The sequence below is a fragment of the Oncorhynchus gorbuscha genome, linkage group LG06 (genome assembly GCF_021184085.1).
Source record: "Oncorhynchus gorbuscha isolate QuinsamMale2020 ecotype Even-year linkage group LG06, OgorEven_v1.0, whole genome shotgun sequence".
Taxonomy (NCBI): domain Eukaryota; kingdom Metazoa; phylum Chordata; class Actinopteri; order Salmoniformes; family Salmonidae; genus Oncorhynchus; species Oncorhynchus gorbuscha.
Genome location: NC_060178.1, coordinates 81,021,698 through 81,043,739, shown reverse-complemented (window position 1 = coordinate 81,043,739; position 22,042 = coordinate 81,021,698). Strand labels below are relative to the sequence as shown.

The window sequence follows — 22,042 nt, the reverse complement described above, 5'->3', positions numbered from 1 at the left end:
GCATTTAGCATCAAAGTCCTTCCTCTTGGGACATAATTAGCCTGGGCTGTGTGATACATAAAACCCCCCTGCTGGGTCTAAAATTGGATGCAGACTTCCTGGGGCTGTAGGTAAACTTGTTGTTATTGTATCTGGTTTTACTTCATTAACCTGGCAGACTCGTGAAACTGCTGCACATTTGATTTACTCCGCTCCCTAACTCTTCACTAGTCTCTCTGTGAGCTCCACCTGCAGCCATGCTGTCACTTCTCATTACAGGGAGAGTTGGACACATCACAACCCCTGAAAGGGATATTTCAAACAGCGTCGACTAAATGTCTCTAATACCACCACCCCCACCACATCGTTTGAGAGGAAGTGTTCACTTTGATAAACATGTTTTAATTTGCTCAAACACCATCGTGCAAAGAGGGTTGCATTTTCAATCGTACTGTCTTTGGAAGCACTTTACAGCGCAGAATAAAAGGGTAATGACATGGTAATAAAGTGGAAACTAGTAGAACTGTGCTGTCATACTCTTTGTAATGTAGATAGACTTACAGCAGTTGGAGAAGGAAATAGTGAACTTCACTGTATCATTGAGATCTCTTTTTACACAGAGTGAGAGATTCAAGTACATTTGTTTCCCCAGAGAATTTCCCATAGAATGGGGGGAGAAGAAATAGCTTGCTCATCCACAAGGAATTTCCCATTAGAAACACTGTTGGGCATGTAATTAATTTTAATTGGGATATTAAGTGACAAAAACAGACCATAATAGAGGTGGAGGAGCTGTTAGTGGGTCGTGGCCCTGTCTGCTCGGGGTTCTCACCCACGTGTGACACGTGTATTGATAGATCATCCCTTCTGTTATTAAGATTTAGCTATAAACTCCATCTCCACTTTACTGCCTGAGATGCCTATTCTGGAACACACTTGAGAGAGGTAGGCCTCATCAAAAGTTGTCATTGGGGGAGGGGAGGAGGGAGTTCTATAACTCTGGGAAATAAGTCTATCCCGTTCTTTTGGCAGATAAGTGGATCCTGTCACACGTGTTAAAAACAAGTCCACATTAGAGTGTGACACATCAAAGAGGAAAATGGGAACCAAAACCCCTTGTTATTTGAGTGAATTGCGCGATCAGGGAGTCCTTGGATGATGTTAGGAGGACATAATGTTACTGACAATCAACCAGCTGAGAGAAGAATTCTTCTCTTTTTTTTCTATAGTGTGTGTATGTGTGTGTGTGTGCGAGTGCATGCGTGCGCATGCTATGTGTGTGTGCAGCCAGTCAGACAGAGCACCAGAGCTTGGTTATAGGCTCCCCATGCTGCTGCCGAAGAGTTGGAAGGCACCCTGAGTAGAATGGAGATAAGCACCAGAAAGATGTAAGGAGACACAGTTCACAGTAATCCTTCTGATGGCCTCTTTGACATTGATAGATTACAAAACATACTTCCTGGTTCTGTGTTGACAGTGTCATGGCTCTAAAGCTTTGCCAAGTTGAAGGCTTTGGAAAATCAATCTCATTGAGTTCCACGCCAATGTACTGGACATAAAAATAAAGAGTCTTCCAAGTTTTTCATCCTCTCAGACTCTCAAATTTGGATCTTTCACAAAGCAAACAGCAGAGAAAATGGTTTTCACATATTTCTGTACTGCCAATGATAAGCATAGCTATATGCCGTTTTAAGGATAAGCAATAACTTACAGAAGAATTCATAGTTTGGAAAGATAATGGTATTTATTTTTTAAATGTGGTCACATTTTTTTTAAAGAACTCTGGTCTCAGACTTCTCATGTTCTACAACCTTTCTTGCAACAACCAGAAAGTCTAACCCATTTATTCCATTATGGTCATTTGTATCAATGTAATAATGGTGGGCATGGGCAGTACACATTTGTATCAATGTAATAATGGTGGGCATGGTCAGTACACATTTGTATCAATGTAATAATGGTGGGCATGGGCAGTACACATTTGTATCAATGTAATAATGGTGGGCATGGTCAGTACACATTTGTATCAATGTAATAATGGTGGTCATGGTCAGTACTCATTTGTATCAATTTAATAATGGTGGTCATGGTCAGTACTCATTTGTATCAATGTAATAATGGTGGGCATGGTCAGTACTCATTTGTATCAATGTAATAATGGTGGGCATGGTCAGTACTCATTTGTATCAATGTAATAATGGTGGGCATGGTCAGTACTCATTTGTATCAATGTAATAATGGTGGGCATGGTCAGTACTCATTTGTATCAATGTAATAATGGTGGGCATGGTCAGTACTCATTTGTATCAATGTAATAATGGTGGGCATGGTCAGTACTCATTTGTATCAATGTAATAATGGTGGGCATGGTCAGTACTCATTTGTATCAATGTAATAATGGTGGGCATGGTCAGTACTCATTTGTATCAATGTAATAATGGTGGGCATGGTCAGTACTTGTGTGATGTGGTTACTGTTGATCCTGTTTCTCTGTGGAAATAGATATCAACATAAAATTGGTGTAAGAAATGGCTTGTAGCTTTTCCCATCAAGCTTTGAAGTTGCAAAAAAATAAACCATCCAGGGATGACTTCAGCTGTTTATTAGTAAAACCACTCATTCTGAGGCGCATGAAACTTAGACATGCTGAAAACTCTGTGTCAAGGAGTTCACTGTTTTCTGGTTAGTTATCAATAACATGCACATATTTAATCCCATATAGCACATGCTGTTGTGAAAAAGCAACAGAATCCCAGACATGCTCCGGTACTTTGGCGACTAAGAGAGTATTTTTAAACCTCCCACTTTGGGCTGGATGTATCAATGTGTAGTTCACATGCATAATTTGTGAACAGAATTACTGTTTTACCTCAATTAGCCACCAAATCCCTAGATTGAAGCTGTGTATTGACATTTTTCTTACATTTCACAACACGAGAGCCAGACCTCTAGCAATTTCAGTTCTAACAATGAGTTTCAGCCCCTCACATTTGAGTGCCAGCTAGCAAGAGGCCTTCCCAGTATTATCCAATGAGGTTGCAGGGCAGGTCCAATGGCTCAGGGGACACAGCAGAGCGAGAGAGCAATGACATGGTGCACTTATCTGCACCAGTGACGACCCGTCATTCAGGGCAGGTGGGGCCGAGCCTCAACAGTGTTGCCTGTTTGTTTTTTTTGCCTGTTATTTTGGCATTAATATGTGTCACATATCAGTTTGGAAACAATGTAAAAAATATATTTAAAAAATTATTGAGTTAATAAAGCTGCATGCAAACATGGTCTCTTTTTGTTTTCTTGAGTAAGTCAGCTCCAAAATGCAGGTGTTTCAGCCTAGCTCAGTGCTTTCTGTGGTGGTGGGGCAGTCAATGAAAAATACGGAGCGTAGGGGTTAGTAATGTTCTCTAGTTGCACCATGATTGGCTCAGTGTTCTGTCTCTCATTGGGACACTACGTCACTGCCAGATCTAAGGGTAGAGCTCGTACACATCAACCCCGGTGCTAACCAGCCGGAAGCGTGCCAACCTCAACAATAAACAATACCCTACACAGACATGGAGGGAACAGAGGGCTAAATACATATATATATATAGTAATTATGAGGAGACCTAAACCAGGTGTGCAGGAAAACAAGACAAAAAAAAAGGAAAATGAAAGGTGGAGCGGCGATGGCTAGAAGACCGGTGATGTCGACCGCCGAACGCCGAACGCCGCCCGAACAAGGAGAGGGACCGACTTTGGCGGAAGTCGTGACAGGTAGGCCATCATTGTAAATAAGAATTTGTTCTTAACTGACTTACCTAGTTAAATAAAGGTTAAATAAAATAAAAAACAGACCATCAAACGTCCCTGTCTTTGATGTATGATTACATGGGACAAGAGATTGGCTGTACTAATGCACTAATCACATTGCAACATATGATACAGATTTGAGCCTCAGATCCCTCAACTGGTAATTCATTACGGGGCCCAAGCAGTTTAGACACCAATTGCATTTCACCATAGCTAGTTGTTTCTACATTAGCAACAAGAAATGAGTTACCACTGGGCTTAATGACATTTGGGAAGCTGCTTGGGGGATTGCAACTTATCCAATCCTTCACGGAGTGCCAATAAATCCCTGCAACTCTCCCCATTCTACGTCCTTTGCTTCTGAACCTTTTTCCTATTAACAGCCATGGTATTGGCAGTCCCCAGCCCCAGTCCAGATATTACTGGATTATTACTTCCATTGCAGTGCTTTGTTTCTGGGCTAGAAATGCCCAGAGGGTTAGCGCTATAAGCTGTTAAAGTCGATTAGGCACTTACATTGACCTCACCTTATCAATGTGGCAACCCCTGGAGCTGCATGTGCTCTGCTTTGTCTAAAGTGAAAACACTGCACCTAATTTTCTTTGGAAAGAACAAAAGGGAAATGTGTGGGAACTGCAAAAAGAACAGCAGCACTTTGACATTTTCTAATCAGCCATTTTCTTTCCACAAGCATCCGTTCTCAGTCCTCAGACTTCAATTGTCAGACTGACCAATAGCTTCTACCCCCAGACCATTAGGCTGCTGAATAGCCACTAGGCAACCCCCCCCCCCCACACACACATTTGTTTTAAAATATGACCTATACATTTGGCGGTTAGGGGGGGGCTTGATTGGCCCTTTCGGGGGAGCCTCGTGAAACTGCGCTACAGGGCAGGTTTTTCTTAAGTCATGACCGGTATACACCCACACCATTTCAACACAGAAATCTGCTTTTTAACATATTTAATTTGCATTTTTTGGAAGGAAAACTATTTCACTCATATTGTAAGTAATTATAGGTCATATTTCATAGAAATCTGGAAACACTGTGCTGTTACTTTAAGCCATGGAAGCTCCTCATTGTAATTCTCTGTACTGAGTGCTGCTGGAGTCCCTGTACAGACAGGACAGAGAATGGCCTTCAGAAGTGATAAAGCCATGCTCCCTGAGGAGTGGCCGAGGGAGCTACTGTATGAACCACAGGATGGAAATTGACACTGCTGCTGTGTGAGAGGTGAGGGATGCGTCTACTTTTTAAGCCTTATCTGTTCCTAAACAGAAATATATATGTTGGAGGAGGAAAAACATGTTTCCCATCTAAACAGAGCTTAAAATATATTCTAGCCACAACCGGGACCCGCTGCAACTCAAGTCAGGTAAACAATAAACTATTATTATCTGTCGACTTAGCAACAGCCTTGCCGAAGACAGTCTCACTGGTCACAAACAACACTTGCATGGTTCATTCATGTTTCTCACTCACAATGTGTCACACCAGAGAGATGCTGAACAGACTCCTGAATAAAAACAAACAAAGGTAATGAGAAATGTTACCTATAAGACTAAAACAAAATCAAAACAATCTGCCTGCCTGCATGGGGTTTCCCATGGTAGCTAGCTTCGTTTTTACTATTATTCCACAGAAAATGTATGAAACAGATTCTGTGACATATGGTGAGGGGTGAAACCATACATCACAATCTCACAGATGACTTGCTGCCTCAAGGAAATGTGTGTACATGTGGTCTGAAACTAATCAAATCAAAATAAACACGGTAAAAAAAATCTTACACACATTATACATCCCTTCACACAATCAGAATCAAACTTAGAGATTCTCTGATACTTTTGCAGACTTTTTAGTCAGTAGTTCTGAAAGTAGCCAAAGGTGCTCCCCAATAATTGTGTACTACGTCACATACGTGCAGATCAGTGGCGATTTTAGCATGTACATTTTGGTGGGGCAAACAAACAAAAAATGTGGGGATGCATGGCAGCAAAGCCACTACACAACACAACACTAAACAATACATTAATTGCACTATAACGGCGACAAACCGTGCCCACAAACTGTTAAGGCCTGCATAAAGTCCAAACAGCAGCCCCAACACCTTACCACTGCTACACCTGGCTATCAGCGGAGCCTTGTTTGGCAGTGAAACAGTTCATTCAGCCTCATTTACTGCCTTTAAAAAAACATGGCTGACTTGCTTAAACAAATGTGGTCTCTACTGATAATTGATTTGTACAAACTATGGCATAAGGGGATGACAAGCGGATAAGAGGCAATCCTTAATTTCGATTAAGACATTAATGATTGAGCTAGGACGTACGTAGTCAATATAACTATTTATGCTGAACTTTTGAAATGTACAGCAACAAAATTCAGAACAAGGGCCATTCTTACAGTGTATGATAAATAAAGGGGGCATGTAAGCAGACAATGAAAGCTCTTATAATATTTGATGATTACATTTCTCTAAAACAGGTTATAGGCTACATGTGTACCACCAAGTCAGAACATTAAGCAAAATTAAGAGGGGAAAATAGACCAAATTATTATGGTGAAGCACATGGGCTACTAACAGCGTACTACATAACATACACATATTACTTTCTTAGCTACAGTAAACATATCTCCCTGGCATATTACATCATTTATGCAGCAGCATACAAGACATTTTTGGACTCATTTTGTTGTGCTGTGCTCACTTGAACAGGAACATGGCGCGGCGGTCCTTCGTGGGGAAATTTTGTCAGTAAAGTCTGGCATTCTCTGGATTTATGGTGCTTTCAAGACAAAAAAAACAAGGTTGAATCATGATGACATCAGTGATCTTCAGGTCAGCTTTAGAAAGAGGCCAGAGAACTTACAATTACGAGTTGGATGACTGTTCAAAACGTATTTTCCCAGTCTGAGCTTTTTTTCCTCGAGTTCCCAGTTGGCTTGAACTCACTGAATTCAGATTTCCCAGTTCCGAGTTAACAGTTGTTTTGAGCACGGCAGAAATCATGCTGGATTGACAGCAAGGCCAATGTTGAAAAGAGACCCTTAAACCCAGACTTGGGACTATACAGCCACTCCACTGAATAGTAGGCTAGTGATTGCTTTGCAATGCTTAGAGTTAGCCATTGATTCCTTCCAAACCATTCATTGTTGAATTTGCTATTTCCAACTTGTTGTGTAATGTTTATGTCCAACGGCCAATGAGCACCGATACGTTTCATCTATAATTTCTATTCATTATTTATCTTCATATGACAAGGATTAAACAGTATTTGCTAGTAGATTGATGACTTGATTCATAATGATGACTGCTAACTAAGATTTTCAAAGTAGGATGTTGACATGGGTAGCCCAATCAAAGCTACTATTAAAGCTACTATTATTCTGTGGCCAATGACCTTGAGCCTTCTTGGATGGACACTTACAATGTAACTCTATGGCAGCCGGTACTTTGTACTTAGTTTGTGGTACTTTGTGCTGCCTTACTTGTTTTTGGCATTTGTTTTTGTAACACTGTTGCGTTCTGGTCTTACAATTTGCCTCAATAAAGTGTTTCATGTCCACTTAACTCTGCTCTCCTGCGCCTGACTTCTATGCACCAGCTACACCCACCATATGACACTACCAAAAGGCAAAAGGCCTCCTGCGGGAACAAGGGCTGGGATTAAAAATAAAAAATAAATAAAATATAAATATAGGAATAAATACACATCACGACAAGAGAGACAACACTACATACAGAGAGACCTAAGACAACAACGTAGCATGGTAGCAACACAACATGACAACAACATGGTAGCAACACAACATGGTAGCAGCACAAACCATGGCACAAACATTATTGGGCACAGACAACAGCACAGAGTGCAAGAAGGTAGAGACAACAATACATCATGCAAAGCAGCCACAACTGTCAGTGTCCATGATTGAGTATTTGAATAAAGAGATTGAGATAAAACTGTCCAGTTTGAGTGTTTGTTGCAGCTCGTTCCAGTCGCTAGCTGCAGCGAACTGAAAAGAGGAGCAACCCAGGGATGTGTGCTTTGGAGACATTTAACAGAATGTGACTGGCAGAATGGGTGTTGTATGTGGAGGATGAGGGCTGCAGAAAATAGCTCAAATAGGGAGTGCGGCCTAAGAGGGCTTTATAAATAAGCATCAACCAGTGAGTCTTGTGACGGGTATACAGAGATTACCAGTTTACAGAGGAGTATAGAGTGCAGTGATGTGTCCTATAAGGAGCATTGGTGGCAAATCTAACCTGACGATCTATAAATTATGTCTCCATAATATAGCATGGGTAGGATGGTCATCTGAATCAGGGTTAGTTTGGCAGCTGGAGTAAAAGAGGAGCGATTACAATAGAGGAAACCAAGTCCAGATTTAACTTTAGCTCAAATGGAGATGATCCCATTTGGAAATGGGTCAATCACTAAATGAATGATGTCCTTCCTTATTGCCATGTTGAATTGGACAGGGTGGACAGGGTGTACAGATGACCCTAATGTAGCATGTTTACTGTAAGTAAAAGGAAGGAAATTACACTTCTGGCTATACTTATGTGTGTGTGTGAAGTGAGACTGTTAGGTTGCAATTGCCTCAACGGGTCAGTTGTAAAGAGCTACTGGAGATAACCATTACGTGCAAAACATGAGATCATCGCCTGATCATCTTCATTGCAGTTGAGCTCCTGACACCGGCGCAGAATGTTGCAACAAGGTTAGGCAAAGTCAAGAACCTAACAAACAGATCCACAATAGAGTAATTGCTAATGTACCTGTCTTGTCACCATAGATGTAGAGATACTTTCCCCCCTGGCTAGGGTTCTGTTTTGAAAGGTAGCCTGGTTTTAAAGACGTAACATAGTAAATGTAAATGTATACCCCTCCAATTAGTATGATATGTTACGTTAGTATGTTTATATAAGACAGAAGGTTATTTAAATAGATTGAAAAGGATGTTGAAAACAAACCCATAGCCTAGCTAACATTAGCCACCTAGCTAATGTTAATCAAATGCGTATTGCAAATCCATAACATATTGTATGAATTTGAGGACGTAAAATATACGAAATGGATGATGGACATAATACATATCATATGAAACTTAACATATCATACTAAATGGAGGGTTACAGCCTACATTTAAAATGGATTAAATTGATATGTTGTGTCCCTGGCCTACACACAATACTGCATAATGTTAAAGTGAATTATGTTTTTAGAAATCATTAATTAAAAATGAAAAGCTGGAATGTCTTGAGTCAATAAATATTCAACCTCCTTGTTATGGCAAGCTAAAATGAGTTCAGGAGTAACATTTGCATAATAAGTCACATGATGATTTGCATGGACTCACTCTATGTGCATTAATCGTAATGTGCACTCCATTTGTACAAAGACTCACAGCTGTAATGTCTGCTAAAGGTGATTCTAACATGTATTGATTCAGGTGTGAATACTTATATAAATTAGATATTTGTGGATTTAATTTCATCAATAAATTTGAAAAAAATTATAAAAACATGATTTCACGTTGTTATTATGGGATATTGTGTGTATGTGGGTGAGAGAAAAAAAATCTATATTTAATACAGTTTTAAATCAGGCTGTAACACAACAAAATGTGGAATAGGTCAAGGGGTATGAATACTTTCTGAAGGCACTGCTTATCACTATAGTCACCTGTGGGATGTTTCACCCATCCATCTTGGCATGACAGACTTGACACCTAGCTCAAATCCAACAATGGTACATCTTCCTTTAACTGTGACAGGGTTGAGCAAAAAATTTTTTCGCAGATGTCTTTGTCCTGGAATCTAGTCTTCCACACCAAGGTCTGACTGGTGAGAGAGCAATCTTGATCTGACCCAGTCTGATACTAAAAGGACAGGATTCAATCAGATCATCTGTAACCCGCGGTAGATGACAAAAGCATAGCTTATCATTGCTTTTGTTCAGGCAGTGTCTGAGGTCTGAGTTGGAGCTGTCAAATCAGTGAGCGGCTGCTCGTGTGGTCATTGTCACAAACCCACCCCTGTTACAAGCTCAGAACGAGATGTTTTTATATTATTTAGAAATAATGACACTCAAATTGAAAATCATTAAGCAAAATAATAAGGATTTATATCAGCCTAATCAATGTGTAGATTACATCACAGTTGTTGAACATGTAACACGGCTGTATAGGATTTCTACTAATGCGACTCGATGTGCATCCAATGGCAATGTCAGAGATAAGCATAATGCTGGAAGCCGCTTGTGGACTTGACAGCTCCAACACAGTTACACCTTCGGCTCTGCCTAAACAAGAGCAATGATAAGCGGGTTGCTGCTGACCTGATTGAATTCTGGCCTTAGTCATAGTTTAGTGCAATGACAAGTTGCCGAAGTACACACTGTGGAATTGGAAATCTCTTCATTGCTTCATGCATTGTACTCCATCAGCAATTGGCTCAATCACTGCCTCACAATACTTGTGTTGCTACTGTACTGTATCAAGGAGTGGTATATGTAGGGGTGGTATACTGTATCTGGGGGTGGTATATGTGGGGGTGGTATACTTTATCTGGGGGTGGTATATGTGAGGGTGGTATACTGTATCAGGGGGTGGTATATGTGGGGTGGAATACTGTATCTGGGGGTGGTATACTGTATGTGGTGGTGGTATACTGTATCAGGGAGTGGTATATGTAGGGGTGGTATACTGTATCTGGGGGTGGTATACTGTATCTGGGGGTGGTATACTGTATGTGGTGGTGGTATACTGTATCAGGGGTGGTATATGTAGGGGTGGTATACTGTATCTGGGGGTGGTATACTGTATCTGGGGGTGGTATACTGTATGTGGTGGTGGTATACTGTATCAGGGGGTGGTATATGTGGGGGTGGTATACTGTATCTGGGGGTGGTATATGTGGGGGTGGTATACTGTATCAGGGGGTGGTGTATGTGGGGGTGGTATACTGTATCTGGGGTGGTATATGTGGGGGTGGTATACTGTATCAGGGGTGGTATAATGTATCTGGGGGTGGTATACTGTATCAGGGGTGGTATATTTGGGGGTGGTATACTGTGTCAGGGGGTGGTATACTGTACCAGGGGGTGGTATACTGTATCAGCGGGTGATATACTGTATCAGGGGTGGTATACTGTATCAGGGGTGGTATATTTGGGGGTGGTATACTGTGTCAGGGGGTGGTATACTGTATCAGGGGTGGGATATTGTATCAGCCGGAGGTATAATGTATCTGGGGGTGGTATACTGTATCAGGGGTGGTATATTTGGGGGTGGTATACTGTGTCAGGGGGTGGTATACTGTACCAGGGGGTGTATACTGTATCAGCGGGTGGTATACTGTATCAGGGGGTGGTATACAGTATCAGACGGTGGTATACTGTACCAGGGGGTGTATACTGTATCAGCGGGTGGTATAATGTATCAGGGGGTGGTATACTGTACCAGGGGGTGGTATACAGTATCAGACGGTGGTATACTGTATCAGGGGGTGGTATACTGTATCAGGGGGTGGTTTATGTGGGGTGTTAGTTCCTCTTTTTTTTCTCCTTGTGGAACAATTCAGTTGAATCCATATCTTAATTTTTGGATAAACTGTGGAATGTGAGCTAAGGGTGACTGGACGTGCTGGAGCAGTGCTGTGGTGGGCAGCAGAGCATGGGATAGCAGCAGAGCATGGGATGTCAGCAGAGCATGGGATGGCAGCAGAGCATGGGACGTCAGCAGAGCATGGGATGGCAGCAGAGCATGGGACGGCAGCAGAGCATGGGACATCAGCAGAGCATGGGACTGCAGCAGAGCATGGGACGTCAGCAGAGCATGGGACTGCAGCAGAGCATGGGACGGCAGCAGAGCATGGGACATCAGCAGAGCATGGGACTGCAGCAGAGCATGGGACGTCAGCAGAGCATGGGACTGCAGCAGAGCATGGGACGGCAGCAGAGCATGGGACGGCAGCAGAGCATGGGACATCAGCAGAGCATGGGATGGCAGCAGAGCATGGGACGTTAGCAGAGCATGGGATGGCAGCAGAGCATGGGACGTCAGCAGAGCATGGGATGGCAGCAGAGCATGGGACGTCAGCAGAGCATGGGATGGCAGCAGAGCATGGGACGTCAGCAGATCATGGGATGGCAGCAGAGCATGGGACGTCAGCAGAGCATGGGACGTCAGCAGAGCATGGGACGTCAGCAGAGCATGGGATGGCAGCAGAGCATGGGACGTTAGCAGAGCACGGGACGTCAGCAGAGCATGGGACTGCAGCAGAGCATGGGATGGCAGCAGAGCATGGGACGGCAGCAGAGCATGGGACGTCAGCAGAGCATGGGATGGCAGCAGAGCATGGGACGTCAGCAGAGCATGGGACTGCAGCAGAGCATTGGGCGTCAGCAGAGCATGGGATGGCAGCAGAGCATGGGACGTCAGCAGAGCATGGGACTGCAGCAGAGCATGGGACGTCAGCAGAGTATGGGACGTCAGCAGAGCATGGGATGGCAGCAGAGCATGGGACGTCTGCAGAGCATGGGACGGCAGCAGAGCATGGGACGTCAGCAGAGCATGGGATGGCAGCAGAGCATGGGACTGCAGCAGAGCATGGGACGTCAGCAGAGTATGGGACGTCAGCAGAGCATGGGATGGCAGCAGAGCATGGGACATCAGCAGAGCATGGGATGGCAGCAGAGCATGGGACTGCAGCAGAGCATGGGACGTCAGCAGAGTATGGGACGTCAGCAGAGCATGGGATGGCAGCAGAGCATGGGACGTCTGCAGAGCATGGGACGGCAGCAGAGCATGGGACGTCAGCAGAGCATGGGATGGCAGCAGAGCATGGGACTGCAGCAGAGCATGGGACGTCAGCAGAGTATGGGACGTCAGCAGAGCATGGGATGGCAGCAGAGCATGGGACGTCAGCAGAGCATGGGATGGCAGCAGAGCATGAGACGTCGACAGTGCATACGAGAGGGAATTCCTAAGTTTGACCAGTTGGTGAGAGCCGTGGTGAATTTCATTAAAGAACTATTCTCCCTGCTCTGACGTGCCGCCATGGTGTAACGGCATGTGGAAGGAACCACGTGAACATTTACAGACTTATAATTTTCCTCTTTGGATTAGGAGTAACTGTGTTTGGCAGCTTTTGGTTTTGAAGATATGTGGTGTAAAATCATTGTTTTCAGCAAGCTCCTCTGACATTCCCGTGCTTGTGCTTACATATTTTAATGCAAGCACGGGCATGATAGCCCATCAATTTATTAATCTTTTGTGACCTATTTATTCCTATTCATGTCAGAAGTGTGAACTAGAGGCATGGTTCCTGAGGAATTTGACAATATCATGCTCTTGAATGCTCAAATCAAATCAACACATGATAAAACATACCGTTGGGTTTTTAAACACATTTACTACAGTCTACCCAGGTTGTGAAACTTGGGTGTACATCCATTAAATACTCGTCAGAAAATAAAATAGCAAATAGCTTGGGAATAACACGACTAAACAATGATAGCAACGCTGTTGTGGGGGCTATACAAACCCTGCCAACAAGATGAGTTGGTTTTGCACACATTTTTCTGTGGCTGAACATTGCTCTGGGCTGGAGTCTGTCTCTGTAAGAGTGTGTATTTTAGGATTCATTATATCTGTACCTGTGGCTGGCTGATGTGAACATCCCTGAGCATGTTTTGACCTGGTGTGTTAGAGATGGACGGTGCAGCGGCTGAAAAAGAGACAGCCCGGGGGAAATACCGCAGGGGCCATCTTGGCGAATGATGCAAGACTGAGCTGAGATACCAAAATCACCCAATTATCACAGTAATTGAAAGGTAGACCAGACCTGCACATACGCTATGTTCCACAGTAGCCTATGGTTGTTCTATATTAAAACACATACATCTTGTTCTTCAGATATGGCACTATACTCACTGTATTATGTCCAGCCTTAACATTTAATCCCGTGGTCACAATAGTGCCAGTGTAACTCTGTTCTACTTTACATTTATAGGCTCTAGAAAAGTTGTACGTATAAACTAATGTGTCATATATTATGCATAATCAAGGTGTCTGGCATCATTATAGAATTTTCATATGAGTTCTCAAAATGATTTCAATCATATTTCTGAAATGTGCACTTTTACAGACGGATTTGGCACCACAAGTCTACATTCAACAGCTTAAAGGACAAATACATTGTTTAACAATAATGTTTTGGTCAACATAATGTTTAATAGGTCTAGTTATTGTGATTTCATATTCAATACAGGGTAGACCTGTTTTATAGAGTATGAAGCTGTATGCCCATGAATTGACCTGGTTTATATGAGTAATGCAGTGTAGAGGCTCATCTTGCCTTTTCAAATCCTTATCATGTATCTTAAGTCATATACAGATTTTCTGCAATTGCCGTCACACCCTGATCTGGTTTAGCTGACCTCGTGATTGTCTCCACCCCCTTCAGGTGTCGTTTATTATCCCCGGTGTATACATATCTGTGTTTCCTGTCTCTCTGTGCCAGTTCATCTTGTTTGCCAAGTCAACCAGTGGTTTTCCTTGCTATTTTTTCCAGTCTATGTTTGTTTCTAGTCCTCCTGGTTTCGTCCCCAGTATGTCCTGACTCCGAAACCGCCTGCCTGACCACTCTGCCTGCTCTGACTACCAGCCTCCTATCCCCTTGTACTGTTTTGGACTCAAATCTGGTTTCTGACCCCTGCCTGGCATGACCTCGAGACTGCCTATCGTCTGGTACTGTTTGGACTCTGACCTGGCCTGTCCCCGACCTGCCTTTGCCTACTCCCTTTGTTATTATAAATATCGGAGCTCTACCATCTGCCTCCTGTGTCTGCATTTGGGTCTCTTATATTCCCTCTATAGATTTCCATAAGTAATGCAAGCGTATGTTGTATACTAGATAATCTCAGAAGAATCGCAATAAGAAGTTACCTTTTTTGACTTTCCTGTGTACTGTACCGCACAAATAGCCCACATGTCAACACTCTGCATCAATCAACTCTGTGAAATATAGACCTCATGAGCTGGAGAAGGGCAAGACCTGTGCAGAAGTCAACCTAAATCTGATACACAGAGCCAGAGTAGCACAGAACTTCCTTGAGCTGTCAGCTCACCCTTTAACGCCCAACATTTTGTCACCCTTGCCTGGATCCCAGCCAGCCTTCAAGAAAAGACGAAAAATCATCAAAACATGTCAAGGACTCTGCAAACTCTGCAAACCGGTTTCATGATAAATCCTCTATCGGGGAAGTGCCTTTTTAACTCTGGTGAGGATCAGCGCTCCCTTCCATTCTGGCTCATCAGTGTGAGAAACTGTTTAAGCAAAGCTGGGTTTTCTCAAGTACCTGTTGTCACGCCCTGATCTGTTTCACCTGTATTTGTGCTTGTCTCCACCCCCCTCCAGGTATCGTCTATCTTCCCTATTATCCCCTGTGTATTTATACCTGTGTTCTCTGTCTATTTGTTGCCAGTTCGTCTTGTTCGTTTAAGCTTTCTAGTGATTTTCCTGTCAGCGCCTATTGTTTCCCAGCCCCTCTTTGCTAGTCCTCCTGGTTTTGACCTTTGCCTGTCCTGACCCTGTACCTGTCCGCCTGACCACTCTTCTGCCTGAGCCTGCCTGCCATCCTGTACCTTTACTCCACCTCTGGATTACTGAATCCTGCCTGTCTCTAACCCTGAGTCCACCTGCCGTCCTGCCCGTTTGCTACAATAAACAGTGTTACTTTGACAGTCTGCATCTGGGTCTTACCTTGATTCCTGATAGTACAAACTGGCCATGACTGACCCAGCAGACTTGGACCAGCTCCGCTACGCCATCTCCTCGCAAGGTGCCACCATTGGTAGGCACAAAGAGGTGCTTCGCGGCATGATGGAGGGGTTCCAGGTCACTGCCGATCGTCACAACCAAGTAATGGGCTTGTTGCAGGAGCAAGTCCATGGGTTGCCTACTAGGTGGCCGACCTTCCAGCCCCTCTGTAACCCATCTGGTAGCAGCGCTGTCACCCCGGATTCCCGGGAACCTCACTTAACTCCCCCAGAGCGCTATGATGTAAATTCCAGAACCTGTCAGGCATTTCTCTCCCAGTACTCCCTCGTTTTTGAGCTGCAGCCTTCTTTATTCCCCTCGGACCGCTCGAAGATAGCGTATACAATTACGCTGATGTCCGTGAGGGCACTTACCCGAGCTCCGGCGGTTTGGGGGCAACAATCTGCCGTCTGCCTCAGTCTGGAGGTATTCATGGCGGGGGTGAGAAAGGTGTTTGAGGCTCCGCTGTCCGGGACAGAGGCTGTCCGAAAGTTACTCCAGCTTCGGCAGGATACCCTCAGTGTGGCAGACTATGTGGTGGAGTTCCGGCTGCTAGCAGCGAAGGGTACCTGGAACCCGGAAGCGCTGTTCGACACTTTCCTTGCATGGATTATCGGAGAAGGTAAAGGATGAGCTGGCAGTCCAAGAACGACCGATGGATCTCAACTCACTCATCGCTTTAACCGTTCGGATCGATGCTCGGCTATGGGAACGAAGGAGGGAGAAAAGGTTTGATTGCGGTCCCAATCGCTCACCCGGGGATCCCACCTTGCAGCTGATAAACTCCAGAAGTCCCCAGTGTCTACGTTCCCGAATGGATCCGTGCTTACTTGGAGTCCCTCCAAGAGCCCCCGGAGATTGCTGATTCACCCCGAGCCAATGTAGCAGGGCTGGGCTGTGTCCAGCCGAACGTGTACACATACTTGAGACCCAGAGTTATTTGTATTGCGGAACTGATGGTTAATTTGTGTCTACTTGTCCCTTCAAGAGAGGTAGCTCATTCATTGGAGTGAGTACACTGCTGGGTCTGAAAAATAATTGTTCTTCTCCCCCTACTCGCCCCCCTCTCTATGCCACTCTTCTGTGGGGCGACCAGTCCATGTCTCTCCAGGTACTCATTGACTCGGGGGCCGATGTAAGTCTCATGGACGTTACCCTGGCATCCGAGCTGGGCATCCCCACTCAACCCCTCTCCATTCCCATGGGTGTTAGAACGCTGGACGGGCGCTCTATAGGCCGGGTCACCCACCAGAACAGCCGTCAGCCTACGAGTGTCAGGGAAACCACAGCAAGGATATCCAATTCCTGCTGGTGGAGTCTCCGCAGGTCCCGTGGTATTGGGATTCCCTTGGCTCCAGCGACACAATCTCTCCATTGACTGGGCTACTGGTGCCATCGTGGGCTAGAGCCCATCCTGCCACACTCATTGCCTGAAGTCAGCTCTGCCTGCCCCGGGACGTCTTCCTGGAGGCTTGTAAATTGCCCATGACCTCTCTGCAAGCTCCGCAGAGTACCAGGACCTCCGGGAGGTGTTCAGTAAGATCCGGGCCACTTCGCTTCTGCAGCACCGACCGGTATCCAAGAAGGTCAAATCTGAGGCACCAGCACATCGCTACAGGGCCGTGTCTACACCCCCGGAGGCTGAGACCTGTCCTTCCCGCTCCAGAATCATTAGATCATTAGCCCCTCTGCTGTTCGTCCTCTGTTGCCCTGTACCTTCCATATTTTAACCTACATTTTTTGTGTCTAGAGTCAAAACCATGTCTGACTGCCGCTTCTGTTTCTATGCCCATCCCTCCCCCCGTGTCATCAAGTGGCAGCCAGCGTACACAGTGAGACGCCTCCTGAGGGTTCGACCACGTGGCACTGGTTTCCAGTACCTAGTTGACTGGGTGGGTTATGACCCGGAGGTGAGGTTCTGGGTTCCTGCTAAAGACATCTTGGACCCGGCCCTCATCGCCAAGTTTCACCGCCGGCACCCCAGTCAACCAGATGGAATGCCAGATGGCGTCCCTAGAGGTGGGGTACTGTCACACCCTGATCTGTTTCACCTGTCCTTGTGCTTGTCTCCCCCCTCCAGGTGTCGCTCATTTTCCCTATTTTCCACTGTGTATTTATACTTGTATTCTCTGTCTTGTTCATTCAAGCTTACCAACATTTTTCCTGTCAGTTCCTATCATTTCCCAGCCCCCCTTTGCTAGTCCTCCCGGTTTTAACCTTTGCCTGTCCTGACCCTTTACCCGCCCGCCTGACCTCTCTGCTTGACCCTGAGTCTGCCTGCCATCCTGTACCTTTGCCTTACCCTGGATTTTCCCCTGCATGCCTTGACCTGTCTTTGCCTGCCCCTGTTTGCTACAATAAACAGTGTTACTTCGACAGTCTGCATCTGGGTCTTACCTTGATTCCTGATACCTGTCTCTGCCAGGCAGGGTGAATTCACTGCTGCTGTGTGTTTCAAGTGTCGCCCTGCACTGTCTTGCATCATTGAACATTTATTCTGGATATCTGCCTGCTTCCTGACCCACTTTCTCTCCTTCGTATTTTCAATATTTAGATCAAGATATATGAAGGCAGATGAAATGTGGCGTCGGTGGAGTGAATCGCGTTTTGAGGGAATATATCAATATTACATAAAGGTTTGAATTATGAATGTCTTTATTTAAGATGTCCATGGGGCGAGTTTCTCTTTATAAAATGTATAGGCTAAGTGAAATGGGATTCTGTCCTCCAAGTTCTTATTCTAGTACATGTTGAATAGCATCAGTGTCACTTATCCACATGGCTCAAGGCTCACCTGGCAATCTTCATTAAAGATATATAGTCCTTGGCAAGGTTACTGTACATGTCGGTTGTTTTGCTCTAGGACACCCACAAGCCTCACAAGACTTGTCTGAAAGTTTAAACTGAATGGAATAATACACGGAAGTACTTAGTTCCAAAAAAAAGTGGTTGAATATGGATATAATTTATTTGACAATCTGATCTTTCTTATATCTCTCAGATATAAGAAAGACACTTCAAAACATACATTTTTGACTATCTGTTTTGCCATGTATGGATATGAATATGTTAGTTTTTATGGAATAATAGCAGTAAGGCCAAATTCAATGGTTCATCAAATATGTATTATTCATATCTGTTTTTATACTTACAGGGGTCCTTCAATTCTAAATCACTTGGCTAAATGATCCTCTGTATGACCATCTTAAAACAATCCTATATGTTAGCAACCCCTGGCCCTTAGACCTTAGGGGGTCCTCATTAAAATCCCGTAAATCACTTCATTATTCCCTTTTTGCTTACAAGGCTCTACTACAATAGCTTCTGAAACACCTAACTTCGCATTTAAAATATAAAAACATGAGATAACGAACCCGTTCACAAGGTTGGATAACTCTTGAGGTTCCTCGGGTCTCCACCAAACTAAGTAAATACGCTTTTAGTTTCAAAGCACCTCATTGCTGGAACCAACTACAAAATACATTACAATTGGATTTCATGGTGCCGCTCTGGGAATTTTAAATATTGATTGAGGACCTTCTTATTGAGGAATGTCAGTGTTTTTCTTGAATATTTGTGTTGCACTGAATTTTACAAGTTTTATATTGTATTAGATTTTTTATTTGACTTGTATGTGCAGGGCACCCTTGTGAAAGAGACCCTGGTCTTAATGGTGACTGCATGCTTACATGAAGGTCAAATAAAAGTTGCAGTACTATATAGTACAAAGGATTGCAAAACCCCTACGTACCATCTTTGTTATAGTACTATAGTACAGAGAATGGCAAAACAGAAATTGGCCCTGGCATTTCTAACACATCAGACCATTATTTTCCCTTGAGGCCCCCATTATTAGCCAAATAATGATGATTTTGCGCAAAAAAAAAGTTAGACGGGGCCACTGTGCTAAAATTGGACCAGCCCATCTGGCTCTTCTGGCCAGTCTGCCCCTATATACTATCTTCGTTATAGTACAGAGCATGACAAAAGCCCTATGTGCCAGCTGTACTGTCACCTTGCACTGTCTTGCTTGTGTAGTTAATCTCAAGTGTTAATCATGGCATACCATATGCAGACGTCCAGACAGCAGCATTCATTATCACAACCCCCCCCCCCTCCCCCCTCCCCCTTAGAATGGAGTCTGAGGAACACGCCATAGCTGGCCACTGTCATATGTTCAGTTTGCACTGACAGGCCACTGTATTAAAGTGTCTGTGACATCTGGTCTGGGTGCCAGCGGTAGGCTCGAGTTGCCTAATGAACTTACATGCTCATGTTGGCACTACCAAGCACACCATTTATTAGCAAGCCTGGCTGGAACACACACGGGGTGCACTCTCAGCCTGTGAGGCAGAAAGGGTCACAGTGCTGCGGACTTGGTCATGTGTTTTCTTTATGTTCGCTGCTGTTTGGCTTTAAAATGGGTTTTAAACCAGGATAATATATTTGATATTTTGTTGAAAATATAGTTGGGTTTTATCAGTGAGCTAAGAGGTCATGCCTATGGGATTTGAACAAGGATATCAGTTTCAACAATAATCATACATACATACTGTATAACAAAAAGGACTGTTCCTTGCTAAATAAACATACAGAGGCACATTTTGTTGGATTAAAAGGGATTTTAATGTAAATACATTAGCAAATTAGCTGCATTAAAATGTTTCACCTTTTATGTTGATGTCTTAAAATTGAAAAAATGGCACAGGACACTTTAAACTGCTTAGTTTACTTACAAACCTCATTACAACCCTGCATGTCAGCATTTGAGTGAAAGCAAAACACATTTCTTGTTTGTCCTCTGTCCCGTCTGTTTCCTTGTTCAGACACAGTAGAATCAAAGCAGAGGAAAGACTTAATACACAAACAGCATGTATACTTCACTGCCTGATGTGAGGGGAAATAGAAAGAAACGTCACAGACATCTGAGGTCGAACTACAGTTAAGTAAACATCTAGTTCTGCATGCCTGTATCACCGCCTGTAATACATTTTGGGGGGCTTTTGTGGAGAAAATAAAATGATACAGAATGCTTTAGTAACAGAGAAAATAACTGAAATGTATAAATAGGACATAGAAATAAAGACTCATCACTTCTTTTTGAATGGATTCTGAGTCAACAGTATATATAATACATGACAGATGACACTATTATCCTTAGTTTGTTTCAACAAGATAGTGTGCTTCCGCACTGTTAGCTTTAAAGGTATCTGTCGAGCATCATGGCTGGTACGCCTGCAGTCACTACCATATTCCCTTTGACCGTATCTCTCTACAACCCCTGGCTACTGTCAATGTGGGTTTGACATCATGGGTGCAGTCAGCCTGTGGGTGAGGGGCTTTGGGGCAGTGGGGCTGTGCTTTCCCCTAGGTAACCCATCATGTCTGTTGTAATGATCTGCTCTCTGGGATGGAAAAGGTGGGAAAGGTGATACTGGTGCAACTACAGTATGATTACTATGGTGAAACCAAGGTGAACTGGAAAACGTCTTCTTTTGCTTCAAGGGAAGAGTTTAAGTTCTGCAAAACTGTTCAGCATTAACAAAAGTATCAAATGCAAATGCAAATCCAATCAAATCTACTATATAAGCATGTCATTCATTGAAGGTTGTATGGAAGCACAACATGCTAGTATGATATGACTAACTTAATCAGAGTGATCAAACAGACTACATGCATTATATAGTCTATGCATTCACCTGGCCAGGTTGACTTGGACAGTGAAGATGCTACACATCCACAGAACCATCCGCATATCTGAAAAAACAGGCAAGAGACAAAGTTTGACAATCTTATTGTAGTTATTGTTGTTATTGTAGACTTTGGATCAGGTAGAGGAAACATCGCCTGGTGGCTATTCTTTGTGATTTGAATTTGAAACAGCCATTCATGAGCTGTAAGTGTACTTACTGAGTAAGTACACCCAAAAAAAGGTGTTATCTAGAGCCTAAAAGGGTTATTCGGCTGTCCCCATAGGATAACTTTTTGGGGTTTCAGGTATAACCATTTTGAAAATAGTTTTACCTGCAAAAAAAGGGTTCTACCTGAAACCAAAAAGGTTTCTCCTATGGGGACAGCCGAAGAACCCTTTTTTTCCTTGAAAAAATAGGAAAGTTGTGGTTGATGAGCAATGACTCACTGACGGCTCAGTCTAGTCCAGACATGATCGGCTATGAAAAGCCAACTGACATTTACTCCTGACCTGTTGCACCCTACAACCCTCTACAACCACTCTACAACCACTCTACAACCACTGTGATTATTATTATTTGACCATGCTGGTCATGTATGAACATTTGAACATCTTGACCATGTTCTGTTATAATCTCCACCTGGCACAGCCAGAAGAGGACTGGCCACCCCTCATAGCCTTTTCTAGGGAGTTTTTCCTAGCCACCGTGCTTCTAGAGCTCATCTCTTCAGTGGGTCATATGATTGAGTGT

The 22,042-nt window shown here is 43.9% G+C and overlaps 1 protein-coding gene across 1 annotated transcript; it reads left to right on the top strand.

The window, feature by feature from the left end:
• Positions 1-11,472: 11,472 nt before the first annotated feature.
• LOC124038745 (cold-shock protein CS120-like) lies at positions 11,473-12,765 on the top strand. Its single transcript, XM_046354819.1, has one exon. It carries the CDS (start codon positions 11,473-11,475, stop codon positions 12,763-12,765), a length of 1,293 nt encoding a protein of 430 aa, XP_046210775.1.
• The last annotated feature ends 9,277 nt before the right edge of the window (positions 12,766-22,042 follow it).

Excerpts from the sequence above, each read along its gene's own strand:
- LOC124038745 (XM_046354819.1), top strand. The coding sequence starts at position 11,473 with ATGTCAGCAGAGCATGGGATGGCAGCAGAGCATGGGACGTCAGCAGAG.